Source organism: Phascolarctos cinereus, unplaced genomic scaffold (genome assembly GCF_003287225.1).
Source record: "Phascolarctos cinereus isolate Bilbo 61053 unplaced genomic scaffold, phaCin_HiC Scaffold_5;HRSCAF=322, whole genome shotgun sequence".
NCBI classification, from domain to species: domain Eukaryota; kingdom Metazoa; phylum Chordata; class Mammalia; order Diprotodontia; family Phascolarctidae; genus Phascolarctos; species Phascolarctos cinereus.
In genome coordinates, this window is record NW_027555958.1 from 237,129,779 (window position 1) to 237,148,741 (window position 18,963).

Here is an 18,963-nt window from a genome sequence, read left to right on the forward strand (position 1 = left end):
TTCACTGAAACATTAATATGATTTTGAGGAAACTGCTAATGCAAATAGATGACAGCTATTTCCTTCACGAGTTACACACATATGATATTCTTCGTAAACTTACCTTTATAAAAAGTGAGGTCATTCTTTCTGAAGTATTATAATACCTTGAAACACTATGAATCATTCGGATAGCATTAATCAAATTTTGTATTCCATGAGCCATGGAAACCTAAAATTTAAATTTTGAAGTAAATTACATATTCCTGGCATTTTAGTCACAGAATAGCTCCTACAAACATGATGAATTTTCATATTATGCAAATAAATTCTTAGACTTATATCACAGTTTATCAGAAAAAGGCTTCTTTAACTCATCCAGCTGAGTAAAAAGATAAACAGGTTCATGGAATTATTATAGAAATAATATTCAATTTATGTGCATTAACTGTAACAAATACACTAACATTCTGGTGACATTATAGAAATACATAATACATGTTTTCTTAACCAAAATAAAAGGACTAATTTTGCTTGTGTGTGTGTGTGTGTGTGTGTGTGTGTGTGTGTATACTCACAGGCTTAGAGCTAGAATGGATCTTAGAGGTTAGATAGTCCAACCCTCTCATTTTATAGATGAGGAAACTGAAAAGTCAAATAATTTGCCAAAAGTCACACAAATAGTATATGACTAAGGATTTGAACTCAGACTCTCAGTGTATTTTCCACTGATCCATTATATATTTTCTGGTTCTCAGATCTATCAACCTATATTCTCTGAATATTATTACTATGTCAGCTTGACTTTTCATTATTTAAGTGATTAAACAAATTACATATATTTTATCATCATGTTCTTCAACAGGGCAGTCAAACACACATTCCATGGGCCACATGTGGCCCACAATACTCAAGACTGTGGCCTAAATCACATTAAAACGTAACTGGGAAATATTAAAATAATAAATAAAAATATAATAAGTAATATTATATTTTAAAACTAAGTCAATTTGCAGGCCTGCACTACAAATTAGTAGCTATTATTTCTATTTCAAATTTGACACCACTGTTCTTCAACATTCTGGAATATGGAATTATTCAGAATAACAATTCTTGACTTCTACTAGCATAAAAGTCTGAGTCTTAAAATATCTAAAACTTCATAACATTTAAACTTTAAGATAAAAATGAATCAGATAATTTTAGAGACAGAAAAGACTTTAGAGATCATGTAGCCCCACTCACTCATTTTTTCAGATGAGAAAACTGGGGCCCAGAGGGTTTCAATCACTTACATCCACATAGCTGTGTGTGGCAGAAGCAGAATTAGACTCCTTGTGAACACTTTCCTTAATGACACTTCATTTGTTTCATGTAAAGAATTCTGCAGATTAGACCACAAGTTTTATGACTCCTGATAGAGTACTCCTAAAAGCAGCATGATTTGGTGGAAATATACGGTTCATCCTTACTGGGGTCTTTAAGCAGAAGCTTGATGACACCTTATTAGGGATGTTACAGAAGGTATTCTTGTTCAAGTGTGAGTTGGACTAGATGACTTATTTGCTACCTTATAGCATTTAGATTCTGGGAGGGCGGGAGGTATCCCAACCATTAATATTATTTTCTCTCAGAGATAGGATGCAGAATTCTACTGAAGCTACTATTAGGCTAGAGACTCTAGGAATTTCTCTACCCCACCTCCAACCTACTATGTGTAAGACCCTAGGGATACTAATACATGGTCTCTACTCACAAGGATATAATCAACTTGTGGAGAAAGTAATATTCCTGAGTACTTAAATGTTTGTTGAATTTAATAAAGAATATAGGCAGCCCCCAACTTGAAAACAAATTGTGCTAAAAAATCTACTTGTGAGTCGTTTGGAACTTGAAACAAATTTTCCTATAGAACCAATATTAAATATGTGGTTAAGTTCTCAGGCCAGCTTTCAAAAACCATAATGCACCTAACATATACAGTGTACTACATAAATAGTACTACAGAATTTGACTGCTATTGTTCATAAAGTTTCTACGCCTAAGTGTCAGGGATACAAATCTCCCTGCCAAGGTAAAATAAGAACTCTTCAGTTCCATATTACTGGTTCCTGATTCTTAAAGCACCACCTACCTAGTCGTCCCAGTAGAAGCAGAAAGAGGACAAGGTAAAAGGAATTAATGTCCTCTCATCCTACTATGACACCACGAGTCCTCTGTCACTTTGCTTAGAATCTTAGAGGTAAAAGGGGCGTTGGAAGTCATCTAGTACTCAAGGAGTCCTAGCATTCATTAATCTCTGGTACAATAGTTCACCATCCAGCCTCTACCTAAAAGCCAGCCAGTCCTGGCTGTACAAACTTCACCTGGAACTAACCTCAGTGAAAAGAGTAGAAGAGAGGGAAGAAGAGAGAAAAAGCAGAAGAAAATTCAAGAGAAGGTTATGGTAGTTCCCTTGGGGCCACCAGGAGTTCTGGAAAATGATACATAAGTCAAGGACTTTAAAAACCAGGATTTGCCACCTCCCCATATTTCTTTCTAGCCTAAGATGAAAATATTAAGATTAGATGATCAGATATTATGATTAGAAAGATCACATATAAAATTTCACCAACAGTAATTATTGGTGGCTACTTACTACATCATTATATATTAACAAAACTAATTTTTTTACTTGTGGTTTATAGAAATCAGTTTCTCCTTCCATATGCTGTCCTTTCAATCTGCTATCAAATCTTACTGATTCTTTTTCCATGATATTATTTAAAGTCACTCTATTCTCTCTACCATTTTCTATTACTTTAGTTTTTATTGAAGTTTTTATTGATAACTTTGCCTTTTACATCCTCATAGTTTTCCCCAGTATCCTTCCACCTCTCCCTCCTGGAGAGACACCCTATATGATAAACAGTATTTTTATTTATTTATTTTCAGTTTTCAACATGCACTTTTATAAGATTTTGAGCTCTTAATTTTCCCCTCTCCCTCCACCCCACCCCCTCAAAACGGCATGCAATCTGATTTGACTATATATGTATAATCATATTAAACATATTAAACATATGTCCACATTAGTCATGTTTTGAAAGAAGAATCAGAACACAAGGGAAAAACCACAAGAAAGAAAAAACAAAGAACAACAAAAAGGGAATATAGTGTAGTTCGATCTGCATACAGACTCCATAGTTCTTTCTCTAGATGTGGACAGCATTTTCCATCACAAGTCTTTTGGAATTCTCTTAGATCAGTGTATTGCTCAGAAGAGCTAAGTCTAACAAAGTCAGTCATCACACAATGTTGCTGTTATTGAGTACAATGACCTCCTGGTTCTGCTCACTTCACTCAGTATCAGTTCATTCAAGTCTTCCAGGTTTTTCTGAAATCTGCCTGCTTACCATTTCTTATAGAATAATAGCATTCCATTACATTCATACACCACAACTTGTTCAGACATTCCCCAACTGATGGGCATAACCTCAATTTCCAATTCTTGGCCACCACAAAAAGAGCTGTAATAAATATTTTTGTACGTGTGGGTCCTTTTCCCTTTCTTTAATCTCTTTGGGATGCAGCCCTAGAAGTGGTATTGCTGGATCAAAGGGTATGCGCAGTTTTATAGCCCTTTGGGCATAGTTCCGAATTGCTCTCCAGAAAAGCTGGATCAGTTCAAAACTCCTCCAACAATGCATTAATTTTCCATTTTTCCCTCATCTTCTCCAACATTTACCATTTTCCTGTTTTGTCATGTTAGCCAATCTGATAGCTGTGATGTGGTAATTCAGAGTTCTTTTAACTTGTATTTCTCTAATCAATAATGATTTAGAGCATTTTTTCCTAACTGTACATAGCTTTAATTTCTTCATCTGAAAACTGCCTGTTCATATCCTTTGACCAGTTATCAACTTGAGAATGACTTGTATTCTTATAGCTTTGATTCAATTTTCTATACATTTGAGAAATGAGGCCTTTATCAGATACACTGGCTGCAAAAATTGTTTCTGAGCTTTCTGCTTGCCTTCTAATCTTGGCTGCATTGGTTTTGTTTGTGCAAATATTTTAATTTAATGTAAACAAAATTATCTATTTTACATTGCATAATGTTCTCTATCTCTTGTTTAGTCATGAATTCTTCCCTTCTTCATAGATGTGACATGTAAACTATTCCTTGCTCTCCTAGTATGCTTGTAGTTTCAGCCTTGATGTCTAAATCAAGCACCCATTGTGACCTTATTTTTGTATACGGTGTAAGATGTTGGTTTATGCCTGGTTTCTGACATACTGTTTTTTAGTTTTCCCAGCAGTCTTTGTCAAATGGTGAATTCTTATCCCAAAAGCTAGTGTCTTTGGGTTTATCAAACAGTAGATTACTATAGTCATTGACTACTATCTATTGTGTACCTAACCTATTCCACTGATCTATCACTGTATTTCTTAGCCAGTACCAAGTAGTTCTGATGATGGCTGCTTTATATTAGAGTTTTAGATGTAGTGTGGCTAGGGTACCTTCCCTTGCATTTCTTTTCATTAATTCCCTTGAATTCTGGACCTTTTGTTCTTCCAGATGAATTTTGTTGTTATTTTTTCCTAACTCTATAAAATAATTTTTGGTAGTTCGATTAGTATGGCACTGAAAAATAAATTAATTTAGGTTGAATTGTCATTTTTATTATATTATCTTAGCCTACCCATGAGCAACTGACATTTTTTCAATTATTTAGATCTCACTTTATTTGTGTGAAAAGTGTTTTGTAATTGTGTTCATATAGTTCCTGGGTTTGCCTTGGCAGGTAGACTCCTGAATATCATATATTGCCTACAGTTACTTTATTTTTTTATTTTTATTTTTTTGGTTAGGCAATGGGGTTAAGTGACTTGCCCAGGGTCACACAGCTAGTAAGTGTTATGTGTCTGAGGCCGGATTTGAACTCAGGCCCTCCTGAATCCAGGGCCGGTGCTCTATCAACTGCGCCACCTAGCTGCCCCCTACAGTTACTTTAAATGGAATTTCTCTTTCTAGCTCTTGCTGTTGGGCTTTATTAGTAATATCTAGAAATGCCAATGATTGATGTGGGTTTATTTTATATCCTGCAACTTTGCTAAAGTTGTTAATTATTTCAAGTAGTTTTTTGGTTGATTCTCTAGGATTCTCTACATATGCTGTCATTTCATCTGCAAAGAGTGATAGTTTTGTTTTTTCACTGCCTATTCTAATTCCTTCAATTTCTTTTTCTTCTCTTATAGCTAAAGCTAACATTTCTAGTACAATATTGAATAACAGTGGTGATAATGAGCATCCTTGTTTTACCCCTGATCTTATTGGGAATGCTTCTAGCTTATCCCCATTACACATAATGCTTGCTGGTGGTTTTAGATCAATGTTACCTATTGTTTTAAGGAAGACTCCATTTATTCCTATGCTCTCTAGAGTTTTTAATAAGAATGTGTTTTGTATTTTGTCAAAATCTTTTTCTACATCTATTGAGATAATCATATGATTTGTTAATTTTTTTATTGATATGGTCAATTATGCTGATAGTTGTCCACCCCTGAATTCCTGGTATAAATCCTACCTGGTTATACTGTATTATCCTCATGATAAGTTGCTGTAATCGCTTTGCCAATATTTTATTTAAAATTTTTGCATCTATATATTTTTTAATATATAAATTTATTTTTAGTTTTCAACATTTACTTCCACAAGATTTTGAACTCCATATTTTCACCCGATCTTGCCCCTTCCCCACCCCAAGATGGCATGCATTCTGAATACCCCTTCCCCTAGTCTGCCCTCCCTTCTATCTGTCCCCCTCCTTCTCTCATCCCCTTCCCCTTCTATTTTCCTGTAGGGCAGGATTGATTTCTGTACCTCATTTCCTGTATTTCTTATTTCCCAGTTGCATGTGAAACATTTTTTTAAACATGTGTTTTTAAAACTTTGGTTCCAAATTTTCTCCCTTCCTCCCACCCCACCCACCCTCATTGAAAAGGCAAGCAAGTCAATACAGGCTATACATGTGCAGTTATGCAAAACACTTCCACAGTAGACATGTTGTGAAAAACTAACTCTAATTCCCTTAATCCTATCCTGCCCCCCATTTATTCTATCTTTCTTTTGACCCTGTCCCTCCTCAGAAGTACTTCCTTCTGATTACCCCTTTCCCAATCTGCCCTCTCTCTATCATCCCCCTGCTCTCTTGTCCCCTTCTCCCCTATTTTCCTGTAGGGTAAGACAGATTTCCATACCCAATTGATGTGTATGTTATTCCCTCCTTAAGCCAAATCCTATGAGAATAAGATTCACTCATTCCCTCTCACCTTCCCCTGTTTCCCCTCCACTGTAAGAACTTTTCTTTCTGTTTTGTGAGATAATTACCCCATTCTACCTCTCCCTTTCTCTTCTCCTAGTATAATCCTCTCTCATCCCTTAATTTTATTCTCCAGATATGACCCCTTAATCTTCAACTCACCCTGTGCCCTATCTATCTATCTATCTATTATACATACATATAATTTTTCCCCACTACCCTAATACTGACAAAGGTCTCATGAGTTATAAATATCATCTTTCCATGCAGGAATGTAAACAGTTCAACTTAATAAGTCTCTTATGATTTCTCTTTCCTGTTTACCTCTTCATGTTCCACTTGAGTCTTGTATTTGAAAGTCAAATTTTCTATTCAGCTCTGGTTTTTTCATCAAGAATGCTTGAAAGTCCTTTATTTCACTGAATTATCATTTTTTCCCCTGAAGCATTATACTCAGTTTTGCTGGGTAGCTGATTCTTGGTTGCAATCTTATCTCCTTTGCCCTCCGGAATATTATATTCCATGCCCTGCAGTCCTTAATGTAGAAGCTGCTAAATCTTGTGTTATCCTGATTGTGTTTCCACATACTTGAATTGTTTCTTTCTGGCAGCTTGTAATATTTTCTCCTTGACCTGGGAACTGTGGAATTTGGCTACAATATTCCTAGGAGTTTTCCTTTGGGAATCTCTTTCAGGGTGAGATCGGTGGATTCTTTCAATTTCTATTTTGCCCTCTGGTTCTAAAATATCAGGGTAGTTTTCCAGGATAATTTCTTGAAAGATGATGTCTAGGCTCTTTTTTTGATCATGGCTTTCAGATAGTCCAATAATTTTTAAATTCTCTCTCCTGGATCTATTTTCCAGGTCAGTTGTTTTTCCAATGAGATATTTCATATTGTTTTCTAATTTTTCATTCTTTTGGATTTTTTACTGTGTCTTGATTTCTCATAAAGTCACTATCTTCCAATTGCTCTATTCTAATTTTTAAGGAAGTATTTTCTTCAGTAAGCTTTTGGACTTCCTTTTCCATTTGGCCAATTTTCTTTTTAGGGCATTCTTCTCCTCATTGGCTTTTTGGACCTCTTTTGCCATTTGGGTTAGGCTATTTTTTAAGGTGTTATTTTCTTCAGTATTTTTTGGGTCTCCTTTAGCAAGCTGACTTGATTTTCTTCATCACTCTCATTTCTCTTCCCAGTTTTTCCTCTACTTCCCTTACTTGCTTCTCAAAATCCCTTTTGAGCTCTTCCAAGGCCTGGGACTGATTCATATTTTTCTTGGAGGCTTTGGATGTAGGAGCTTTGACTTTGTTGTCTTCTGGTTGTATGTTTTGATCTTCTTTGTCACCAAAGTAAGATAATATAGTCTGACTCTTTTTGCTTTGCTCATGATCCCAGCCAATTACTTGAGTTTTAAACTCTTTGTTAAGGTAAGAGTCTGCTTCCAATGTGGAGAATGTACTGTCCCAAGCTTGGGGTTTGTAAGCTGTTTTCAGAGATACTTGTAGGGACCTGTAAATTTTCAGTTCTTCCAAGGTGGTATGATAAGGGTGAGGTGTTTACTCCTTTCCTGGCCTGTGCTGGTCTAGTGACCACAAGCACACCTTTCTGTCCTGGAACTGTGAAGTTTCCTTCCACAGCACACAAGCTCCACCAGCCAGCGCCTTCCTCACCCCAGCACCCCATCCAGAACTGTGACCCAGATCCAAGCACGGGCAAAGCAAGAGATTCCTGCCTCAGCAGCAAAGAGATCCCTGCAATCCCCTCTGATCAGCCACATTCCCCCTCAGTCTGTGGGCCAGAAGCTCAGGAACAGCTGCCCACCCCAGGACTGCTCTTGGGGAATGGAGCTGAGACCCCACCTTCCTCTCTCAGCACGCAGAAACAGACTTTTCCCACTGACCTTCTAAGTTGTCTTTGGCATTTGTGGATTGAGGAGTCTGGAAACCGCCACAGCTGCCCGCGATTCAGTCCTCTGAGGCCTGCTCCAGGTTTCTGGGCCTGAGCGCCCACGCTGCACTCCCAGCCAGACACGATATACCTTTCTGATCAATCATCCAGGTTGTCTTGGGCTGGAAATTTGTTTCACTCTGTCTGTTTGTGGGTTCTGCTGCCTTAGAATTTGTTTAGAGCCATTTTTTATGGGTATTTGGAGGGGTTTGGGGGAGAGCTCAAGCAAGTCACTGCTTTCATACTGCCATCTTGGCTCCACCTATCTGCATCTATATTCATTAGGGAAATTGACCTATAATTTTCTTTCTGTTTTGACTCTTCCCGGTATAAGTATCAGCACCATTTTGTGTCATAAAAATAATTTAGTAGGACTCCTTTGCCTATTTTTCCAAACAGTTCGTATAGTATTGGAATTAATTGTTCTTTTATGTGTTTGGTAAAATTCACTTGTAAATTCATCTGACCCTGGAGATTTTTTCTTAGGGAGTTCATTGATGGCTTGTTCAATTTCTTTTTTTGACATGGAGTTACTTAAGTATTTTATTTCCTCTTCTGTTAATCTGGGCAATTTATATTTTTGCAAATATTCATCCATTTCACTTAGATTGTCAGATTTATTGGCAAACATTTGGGCAAAATAGCTCCTAATTACTGTTTTGATTTCCTCTTCATTGGTGGTGAATTCACCCTTTTTATTTTTGATACTGGTGACTTGGTTTTCTTCTTTTTAATCGAATTAATCAAAAGTTTATCTACTTTACTGGGTTTTTTTTCATAAAACTAGCTCTTAGTTTTATTTATTAGCTCAATAATTTTCTTAATTTCATTAATCTCTCCTTTGATTTTCAGAATTTCTAATTTGGTATTTAATTGGGGATTTTTAGTTTGTTCTTTTTCTAGCTTTTTCAGTTGCATGCCCAATTCACTGATCTCCTCTTCCTCTATTTTATTGATGTAAGCATTGAGAGATATAAAATTTCCCCCAAGAACCACTTTGGCTTAATTCCACAAGTTTTGGTATGTTGTCTCATTATTGTCATTCTCGTTTATTGATGGTTTCTATGATTTGTTGTTTTGACTCACTCATTTGTTAGGATTATTTAGTTTCCAATTAATTTTTTGTCTATCTTTCCATGGCCCTTTATCACAAGTAATTTTTATTGCTTCATGATCTGAAAAGGATGCATTTAATATTTCTGCTTTTCTGCGTTGGATTATGAGGTCATTATGCCCTAGCACGTGGTCAATTTTTGTGTAGGTACTAGATACCACTGAGAAAAAGTATATTCCTTTCTATCCCCATTCAATTTTCTCCAGAGATATACCATATTTAACTTTTCTAAAATTCTATTCACCTCCTTAATTTCTTTCTTAATTATTTTGTGGTTAGATTTATCTGATTCTTAGAGGGGAAAGCTGAGGTCCCCTAATAGTACAATTTTGCTATTTCTTCCTATAACTCACTTAACTTTTCCTCTAAGAATATGGATGCTATTCCACTCAGTACATATATGTTTAGTATTGATATTATTTCATTGTCTGTGGCACCTCTTAGCAGGATATACTGTCCTTCCTTATCTCTTCTAATTAGATCTATTTTTGTTTTTGCTTTGTCTGAGATCAGAATTGCTACCAGTGGCTTTTGTTTTTTAGCTGAAGCATAATATATTCTGCTCCAGTCTTTTACTTTTATTCTGTGACTATCTCTCTCCTTCAAATGTGCTTCTTGCAAACAATATATTGCATGATTATGGTTTGTAATCCACTTTATCTGCTTCCATTTTATGGAAGAGTTCATTCCATTCACAGTCATGATTACTATCTGTGTCTTGCTCTCCATCCTATTTTCCCCTCTGTTTATACTTATCTCTTTCCTTTTACCTTTTCCCTCCTCAACAGTGTTTTGCTTTTAACCACCACCTCCTTTAATCTCCCCTCCCTTCTAGCAGCCCTTCTCCTTTTTCTTTCCTCTTTGCCCTACTACTTCTTCCCTGACTTCTATCCACTCCTCTTCTTTCTCCCTCCTTCTCCTCCTATTTCCCTATAGAGTGTGATAGGTTTCTATACCCAATTAACTGTGAATGTTATTCCCTCTTTGAGCCAAATCCAATGAGAGTAAGGTTTAAACAATGTTCACTCCCTCCCTTCTTTCCCTCTACTGTAACAGGACTTTGCACCTCTTTCTGCAATGTAATTTACCCTATTCTGCCTACCCCTGTCCTCTTTTCCCAGAATAATCCTTTTTTTAAATCCCTTAATTAATTTATCATCACATCAAATTCACCTTATTCCCACACCCTCTACGTATACCCCTTCTAAACGTCATAATAAAGATGTCATTCTCTGTTCCGTTTACCTTTCTATATCTCTCTTGAGTCTTATATTTGAAGATCAAATTTTCTATCAAGCTCTGGTCCGTTTATCGGGAAGGTTTGGAAGTTCCCTATTTCACTGAATATCCATCTTCTCCCCTGAAAGATTATGCTCATTTTTGCTGAGTAGTTGATGCTTGGTTGTACTCTAAGTTCCTTTGCCTTATGGAATATCATGTTCCATGCCCTGCAGTCTTTTAATGTAGAAGCTGCAAGGTCCTGTGTAATCCTGACTGTGGTTCCATGATATTTAAATTGTTTCTTTCTGGCTGCTTGCAGTATTTTCTCTTTGACCTAGTAATTTTGGAATCTGGCTACTATATTCCTTGGCATTTTCAATTTGGGATCTCTTTCAAGAGATGATCACTGGATTCCTTCTATGGCTATTTTACCTTCTGGTTCTAGGACCTCAGGGAAGTTTTCCTTGATGATTTCCTGGAAGATACTGCCCAGGCTCTTTTTTTAATTGTAATTTTCAGATAGACTAATAATTTTTAAATTGTCTCTCTTGGATCTGTTTTCCGGGTCAATCCTTTTACCAATGAGGTATTTTACGTTTTCATCTATTTTTTCATTTTTTTGTTTCTATTTGACTGATTCTTGCTCTCTCATAGAGTCATTAACTTCCATTTGACTGATTCTAATTTTTAACAAATTGTTTTGCCCTTCCTTTTCCTAATTATTGACTCTCTCTTGCATACCTCTCATTTCTTTGCCCAATTTTTCTTCTACCTCTCTTATTTGACTTTTAAAAACCTTCTTGAGCTCTTCCAAGAAGGCTTTCTGGGTTTCGGACCAGTTCATATTCCCTTTTGAGGTTCCAGATATGGGTTTGTTGACAATGTTGTCCTCTTCAGAATTTAGGCCTTGATCTTCCCTGTTCCCATAATAAGAATCTATAGTACATTTCTTTTTGCTCATGGTGTTTGCTTATTTCCTGGCCTTTAAAAAGACTGAGCTCTCCTTATGGGGAGCAGGGGGCATTGACCCAAGCTTCTTGTGTTGGGAGCCCAGGGCCTGCTAACTCACTTTGTGTCCTGAGGCCTCCCATGCTAGCAGTTGGAGGCTGTAGGGTTCTGGCAGCTTGCCTGGTGTTGGGCTGGAATCAGTAACCCTGGAACTCTAGATGCAGGGTTGGGTAGTCTGGCCCCTGGAGGTTGCCTGCTCAGCTAGACTTTTCCTCTCGCTTTCTTTGGCTCCTGGCAGATGGATGTTTCACTGTTGTGGGATGTTTCTCCACCTGGGGCTTTCCCCCTTGGAGCTTTGCTTCTCAGAATTTTGCTGAGTCACTGGGAGACTTGGCTGCCATAGAAGGCATGTGGCATGTGGCACGTGGCCCATGGTGGTTTTCTGAGCTAGTTTCCACTGGTTCCCCTGCCTGTACTGAGGCACTCAGGGGTCATGGTGTTAGTGCTTGCCTGCTCCACCACCTGGAGTTCAGGATCTCCCTGTAGTATGCTGAGGTGGGGCTTTCTGCTAGCTTGCTGGGATGCCTCCCTTTCCATACTGCTCCCCCTGCCCCAGGGCGAGAGGGGTCTTTCCCATTAATCCCTCAAGCTTCCTGGGCTACTGGAATGCTACACCCCATCTTTCTGCTGGTTCAACTGTTCCAGGGTTTTTCTTGGGGCAGTATTTTCTGGGCTTTCAGAGGTTAATAAGGGACAGTGAGAGCGACTTACTTCTTACTCCCCCATCTTGGCTCCTGGAAGCAGAACCTAAAGATACAGTTCTCAAGAGTTACAAGTATCAGGGGCAGCTAGGTGGTGCAGTGGATAGAGCTCTGGCTTTGGAGTAAGGAAGACCTGAGTTCAAATCCGGCCTCAGACACATAACACTCACTAGCTGTGTGACCCTGGGCAAGTCACTTAACCCTATTGCCCCATTAAAAAACAAAAACAACTACAACAAAAAAAGAGAGTTACAAGTATCATCTTCCCATGTAAGGTAACAGTTTTACCTTATTGAAAAACATCTTTTTTTCTTTCCTGTTTACCTTTTTATGCTTCTCTTGAGTCTTGTATTTGAAGACTGAATTTTCTATTGAGTTCTGGTTTTTGTATCAGGAGTGATTGAAAGTCCCCTATGTCACTGAATATCCATCTTTTCCCCTGAAAGATTATACTCAATTTTGCTTTATAGTTGATTCTTGGTTGTAATCCAAGCTCCTTTGCCTTCCAGAATACCATATTCCAGGCCCTCCTGTCCTTTAAGAAAGAAGCTGCTAAGTCCTGTATAATCCTGACTGTGGTTCCATGATATTAAATTGTTTCTTTCTGGTTGCTTGCAGTATTTTCTACTTGACCTGATAATTCTGGAATTGGACTACAATATTTGTTGGACTTTTCATTTTGGGATCTCTTTCAGGAAATGATCAGTGGATTCTTTCAATGACTATTTTGCCCTGTTTCTAGGACCTCAGGGCAGTTTTCCTTGATAATTTCTTAAAAGATGCCTTCTAGGCTTTTTTTTTTTAATTGTGGCTTTCAGGTAGTCTAATAATTCTTAAATTATCTCTCTTATATTTATTTTGCAGGTCAGTTGTTTTTCCAATGAAGTACTTTACATTTTCTTCTATTTTTTCATTCTTTTGATTTTGACTGATTCTTTTTTTTTAATTGTAATTAATTTATTTATATTTACTTTTCAATAACCACTTCCATAAGCTTTTGAGTTTTAAATTTTCTCTCCTCCCTCCCCAAGATGGCATTCAATCTGTTATAGGCTTATAACATTCCTATTAAACATATTTTCACATTAGTCATGGTGTAAACAAGAATTAGAACCAACAGGAGGAACCACAAGAAACAAAACAAAACAGAAGGGAAAAAAAAGCAGCAAATAGTATGCTTCGATCTGCATTCAAACTCCATAGTTCTTTCTCTGGATGTGGATAGCATTTTCCATCATAAGACTTTTAGAGATATATTAGATGTCTGCATTGCTGGGAAGAGCTAAGTCTATTAAAGTTGGTCATCGCACAACGTGACTGTTACTGTGTACAACGTTCTCCTGGTTCTGCTCACCTAACTCAGCATCAGTCCATACAAGTCTTTCCAGGTTTTTCTGAAGTCTGCCTGTTCATCATTTCTTATAGCACAATAGTATTCCATTAAATTGAGAGGATTCCCATCAATTGGGGAATGGCTGAGCAAGTTGTGGTATATGAATGTAATGGAATACTATTGTGCTATAAGAAATGATAAACAGGCTGACTTCAGAAAAACCTGGGAAGACTTATATAGTCTGATGCTGAATGAAGTGAGCAGAACCAAGAGGACTTTGTACACAATAACAGCCACGTTATGCAGTGACTAAGATTGTTAAACTGAACCCTTCTCAGCATTACGAGGATCTAAGACATCTCCAGAGGCCTCAGGATGGAAAATGCTGTCCACATCCAGAGAAAGAACTATGGAAGTCAAATCGCTATCACTTATTTTTACCTTCTGTTGAGTTTTGTTTCATTTTTCTGATGGTTCCTCCTATTGGTTGTAATTTTTACTTACAACTTCACTAATGTGAAAATATGTTTAATGGGTATGTAAATGTAAAGCCTATATCAGATTGTGTGCCGTCTTGGGGAGGGTGTGGGGGAGAAAGGGGGAGAAAAAAATTTTCAACTCAAAAGCATATGGAAGTGATTGTTGATAAATCAAAATAAATTAATAAAATTTTAAAAATAAAAATACAACAGTATTCCATTACATTCATATCCACAACTTGTTCAGATATTCCCCAATTAATGGGCAGCCCCTCAATTTCCAATTCTTGGCTACCACAGAAAGAACCATTATAAATACTTTTGTACATGTGTGTCCTTTTCCCATTTTTATGATGTCTTTGGGATATAGCCCTAGAAGTACTATTGCTGGGTCAAAGGGTATGCACATTTTGTAGCCCTTTGGGCATAGCTCCAAATCGCTCTCCAAAATGACTAGAGTAGTTCACAACTCCACCAATAATTCATTAATGTTCCAATTTTTCCACATCATCTTCAACATTTATCATTTTCCTGTTTTGTCATGTTAGCCAATCTGATAGGTGTGATGTGGTACCTCTGAGTTGTTTTGTTTTGCACTTCTCTAATAAATAGTGATTTTAAGCATTTTTGCATATGACTATAAATAGCTTTAATTTCTTCATCTGAAAACTGCCTGTTCATATCTTTTGACCATTTATCAATTGGGGAATGAATAGTATTCTTATGAATTTGACTTAGTTCTCTATATATTTTAGAAATGAGGCCCTCATCAGAGACACTGGTTGTAAAAATTCTTCCCCAGTTTTCTGCTTCCCTCCTAATCTTGGATGTACTTTCTTTTCCATTTGGCTAATTTTACTTTTTAAGGACTTGTTTTCTTCAGTCAATTTTTGTCCTTCCTCTTCCAAGCTACTGACACTCTCTTACATACCTTTTATTTTTCTCACAATTTTTCTTTCTACCTCTCTCATTTAACTTTTAAAATCCTTCTTGAGTTCTTCTAAGAAAGCTTTTTTGTCCTTGAGACCAATTCATATTCCCCTTTGGGGTTTCAGATGTAGGTATATTGAGGGTTTTCCTCTTCTGAGTTTGTATTTTGATCTTCCCTGTCACCACAAAAGTTCTCTATGTTCAAGGTTCTTTTTTGCTTTTTGCTTATGTTTGCATATTTTCTGGCTTTTAAATTTGAGCTTTCCTGCTGGAGTGCAGGGGACACTGTCCCAAGCTTCTTGTGCTGCAGGCCAGTGGCCTGGTCATTAGCTTTGTGCCCTGAGACCTCAGGTACTGGCTTCTGGAAGCTGTAGTGTTCTGGCAGCTTAGCTGGTGCTGAGCTGGGGTCCTAGCAGTGGTGTCTGGCATATGCTTAGACAAGTTATTTTTCTGCATTCCCCTAGGCTACACTGAGCACCTGAACGTCTGCTACTGGAGGATGCCTGGTCATCAGGGGCTGCGCTGAAGCATGAGGAGGTCCAGCTGCTAGAGGATATCTGTCTACCCTGAGCTGAGCTGAAGCATTGGTGGTTCTCTGAGCTGGAGTCTGCTAGTTCCCCTGGATGTGCTAAGGCACAAGGAGAGTCTTGGTGTTGGCATTTGTCTGCTTCATCATTCTGGGGCTCAATATCCCCCACTGATTTGCTAAGGTGGAGCCTGCCACTGGCTTTGTAGGATGTCTCCTGTACTGGACCGCATTGCCCTTTTACCTGAGTGATATGGACCTTATCTGCCAATCCTTTAAATCCTCTAGTTCAAAAGCCTGCTCCTCCTTGTCTTTCCTCTGGCTCTGCCCTTCCAGGTTCTGTTCTGGAGTGCTATTTTATGGGTGGTCAGGGATGAGAATGGGAGGACAGGGATCTGCTGCTTACTCTGCCATCTTCTTACCACTTTATTATAATATTAAAAGGTCTTCCCATTTCTACCCTTTCCCACAATATGCAATTTACAAATATTTATTAAGGCTGAATGGTCACAATGCTTCTGTGTGAATACTTCCTGTACTCAGAAAGAAGGAAGAAAAGACCCTAGCAAATAATATGGCCATTATAAGTCTTCCATCCTCTGCTATGCACTTTTCCAGGTCTACATTTATCCCTTTCCTTTCACCTGGAATTGCCTTTTTTTCCTTAAATTCTACTTTTGGTGATCCTATTTATTCTTGACAGCCCATTTCACATGCCTCCTTCTCTATGATTCCTCCTTCCAATGTTCTGTCTATTCCAGCACCTTGTTTGTATCTCTCTTTTGCATTTATTATACTTTATTTTGTTCTATAGCTATTTGTTCAATTTAATTCAACAAAGCATTTATTAAGTACCTACTTTGTGCAAGGCACCGTATTGAGTGCTGTGGATACAAAGGCAAAAATAAAAATGTATGTATTTGTATATTTGTCTTTTCTGTCTTACTAAACTGTAAGGTTGGTTGAGGCAGGTAATACAGTATTTTGGAGAGTACTAGATTTGGAAACAAAGAACATGGGTTCCAATTCTGACTCTGCTACTTACTAGCTATGTGACCTTGGGCAAGTCATTTCATCTCTGATCCACGGTTTCCTCAGTTGTAAAATGGTTGGGAGGAGGCAAGATGGTACTAGATAATCTCTAAGATTAAATCCTAGCTCTGCGGCTTACTATTTCTGTGACCTCAGGGAAGTGAGGGCCTCACTTTCTTAGAGAGTTGGACTCCTTGGCTTCTGCATTCCCTTCCATTTCCAGATCCATGATCCTATGAGGCCTCCTTCTCATATTCTATAAATGGGTGTGTATTCTGATTATGAGATTAATATTATATGAAAAATTTATTCATAAAATAAATATCTTGAGGATATTTAAGAATCAAAAATAAGGATAAACTTAGTGGGGGATGTCATAAAATGATTATTAACAGTAACCTTTGAAATCTCTAAAAAAAAATTGTGAGGGAGTAGTGAAAAAACATTGAACTAAGAGGCTAAAATCCCTATTTCTGATCCTACATCTACCACTTACTAGCTTTGTGACCCTCAATCTCTGTTTCTGTAAAATGAAGATAATAAAACTTGTCTTGCCCACTTCACAAGTCTGTTGTGAAAGTCAAATAAAACACTTTAGATAAAAGTACTTTAAAAGACTGTAACAAAACAATGAAGATAAGGTATTTTTAAAACATTACTGTAAACATCACATTTTCACAAAGAAATACAGTATTACTAGATATATTTATGTGCTAGTCTGGTACCATAACTTTACCCTAACATATATCTTCAAATTATGAAAAATTGTAAACAAATATTTATCATAAGATTTAAACTCCATACTATATTTTTAAAAGTACACTTACTAGGTCATAGTTGTAGAGAGGTTGACATACTTTTTCTAGTGTGTACAAATATCGAACATTATCTTTTGATTCATTTGCTGTATCTGTAATTCTTGCATCCAATTCATGCCAGTTCTAAAGAAAAAAATTATTTTGAGAAAGAATATCTAGTAATACCAAAATGAACCAATAACATTAATATAAATAATTCATTGTTTTATACTTTATGAATCACTTTCCTTACAATAATCTTGTGACACAGATACTGAAAATATTCCTATTTTATAAATAAAGAAACCGAGGCTCTGAGGGATCAGACGACTTTGACACAGATATTACATGTATGTAGCAGGATCCAAATCCAGGTTTCCTGACTGTAGATATAGTGTTCTCTCTACTAAGTCTTATGGCCTTTCAATCAAAAAAAGAATTTTATTTTATTTAAAATGTTAAGGTCGTCCCCTTTAGCCACATTTCTATACATATTGTTTTGTTTGTTTCTGAAAATGGAAAACAACATACAGGGAAGAGATCTTGGCCTATTTAATCTCTGTATCTCCCTAATATCTAACACAGTGGTCTGAACATAATAGATATTTGACAAATGTTTTCTAAAGGTGAATGATGACCTTCAAAGATGTACATTCAATGAAGAACAACAAAATACTCTTTACAAAAATAAAAGATGACAAATAACTAGAAAGATTATTTATTTTTTATGGCTTGGTAGTACCAATTAATCTGTAGCTTTAGTGTCATAGTAATCATACTACCAAAATCTTACTTTACAGAATAAGATAACAATAAATTTATATGACAAAAGGGGTATTTAGAGAAACAGAATTTTATTTCTAGGGAAATAATGAAAAAATTAAGAAATAAGAAGAGTACAGCATTACTGGTTCTCAAACTAGTATCTGGAAAAACCATTTTGTATTAAACATACAGAAAAGTAGATCATTAAAATTGAACAAACAAGAATGTTTTAAAAACAAATGAACACCATAACTGAGTATTAAACAAAAAAATGATTCCCTATATTTGAAATGAACTGCTGGGAAAACTGGAAGGTGATTAGGTGGAAAATAGTTTTGCACCACCATCTTCCAGTACTCTCTATACTACTATAAAGTTCAAAGAGATAAGTGATCTAAATATTTTTAAAAAATCACATATTTTAAAAATAACTAGAAGGGAAACTTGTATATACACACATAGCCACATGCATGCACATACATATACACATATTCATAGATGGGAAAGCAGATGGATAGACAGACAGATGGTTAGAGGGAAAATTTGTAACCAAACATGGGACAGAGATCCCAAAAGGCAAAACAGAATGTATAAAATAAAAGCTTTTGCAGAGTCAATGTAATTAAAATAAGAAGAAGAACTGTGACATGGGAATACAATCTTTGCATAAAGACCAATATGTTTTTTAAACACTAGGAATACAAAGAAAGGCATAAAGACAGTCCCTGCTCTCAATGTGTTCACAATGTAATGGAGGAAATAACATGAAAACAACTCTGTACCAACAAGAATATAAATTGGAGATAATCAATAGAACAAAGTCATCAG

General features: G+C 36.7%; 1 protein-coding gene across 1 annotated transcript in view; it reads right to left on the minus strand.

Moving 5' to 3' along the window:
* DNAH8 (dynein axonemal heavy chain 8) overlaps window positions 1-18,963 on the minus strand; it is a 419,266-nt gene that overhangs the window by 361,646 nt on the left and 38,657 nt on the right. The window contains 2 exon segments of the mRNA XM_078155390.1: window positions 104-211; window positions 17,401-17,514. Coding sequence (XP_078011516.1) covers window positions 104-211; window positions 17,401-17,514 — 222 coding nt within the window.